Consider the following 310-nt stretch of genomic DNA (forward strand, 5'->3'; position numbering starts at 1 on the left):
GCGTGCGGCCTCGGGGACGGGGGCTCGGCCGACGGCAGGGACGTGTCACCCCTGCGGCCATGCCAGGGTCTGGTCTCGTGGCGGCGGTGCCGGCTCTGTTTTGTGACCCCCCCCGTGTCCTGCCCGTTGCAGAAACGGGACATCCAGCTGCTGAAGGCCTACATGCGCGCCATCCGCAGCGTCAACCCCAACCTGCAGAACCTGGAGGAGACCATCGAGTACAACGAAATCCTGGAGTGAGTGCGGGTCCCGCCTGAGCAGGAGGATCGGGGGTGCACGGGGCCGGGGGTCTGCCGGCCTTGCTGGCGGG

General features: G+C 69.4%; 1 protein-coding gene across 1 annotated transcript in view; it reads left to right on the plus strand.

The window, feature by feature from the left end:
• Positions 1–310, plus strand: part of RNF41 (ring finger protein 41, E3 ubiquitin protein ligase) — a gene marked incomplete at its 3' end in the record, with an annotated part of 1,238 nt that overhangs the window by 242 nt on the left and 686 nt on the right. Inside the window, 1 exon segment of the mRNA XM_010072793.1 lies at positions 133–272. Within this exon segment, the coding sequence (XP_010071095.1) occupies positions 133–272 (140 nt within the window).

This window comes from Pterocles gutturalis, unplaced genomic scaffold (genome assembly GCF_000699245.1).
Source record: "Pterocles gutturalis isolate BGI_N339 unplaced genomic scaffold, ASM69924v1 scaffold22081, whole genome shotgun sequence".
Classification (NCBI taxonomy): domain Eukaryota; kingdom Metazoa; phylum Chordata; class Aves; order Pterocliformes; family Pteroclidae; genus Pterocles; species Pterocles gutturalis.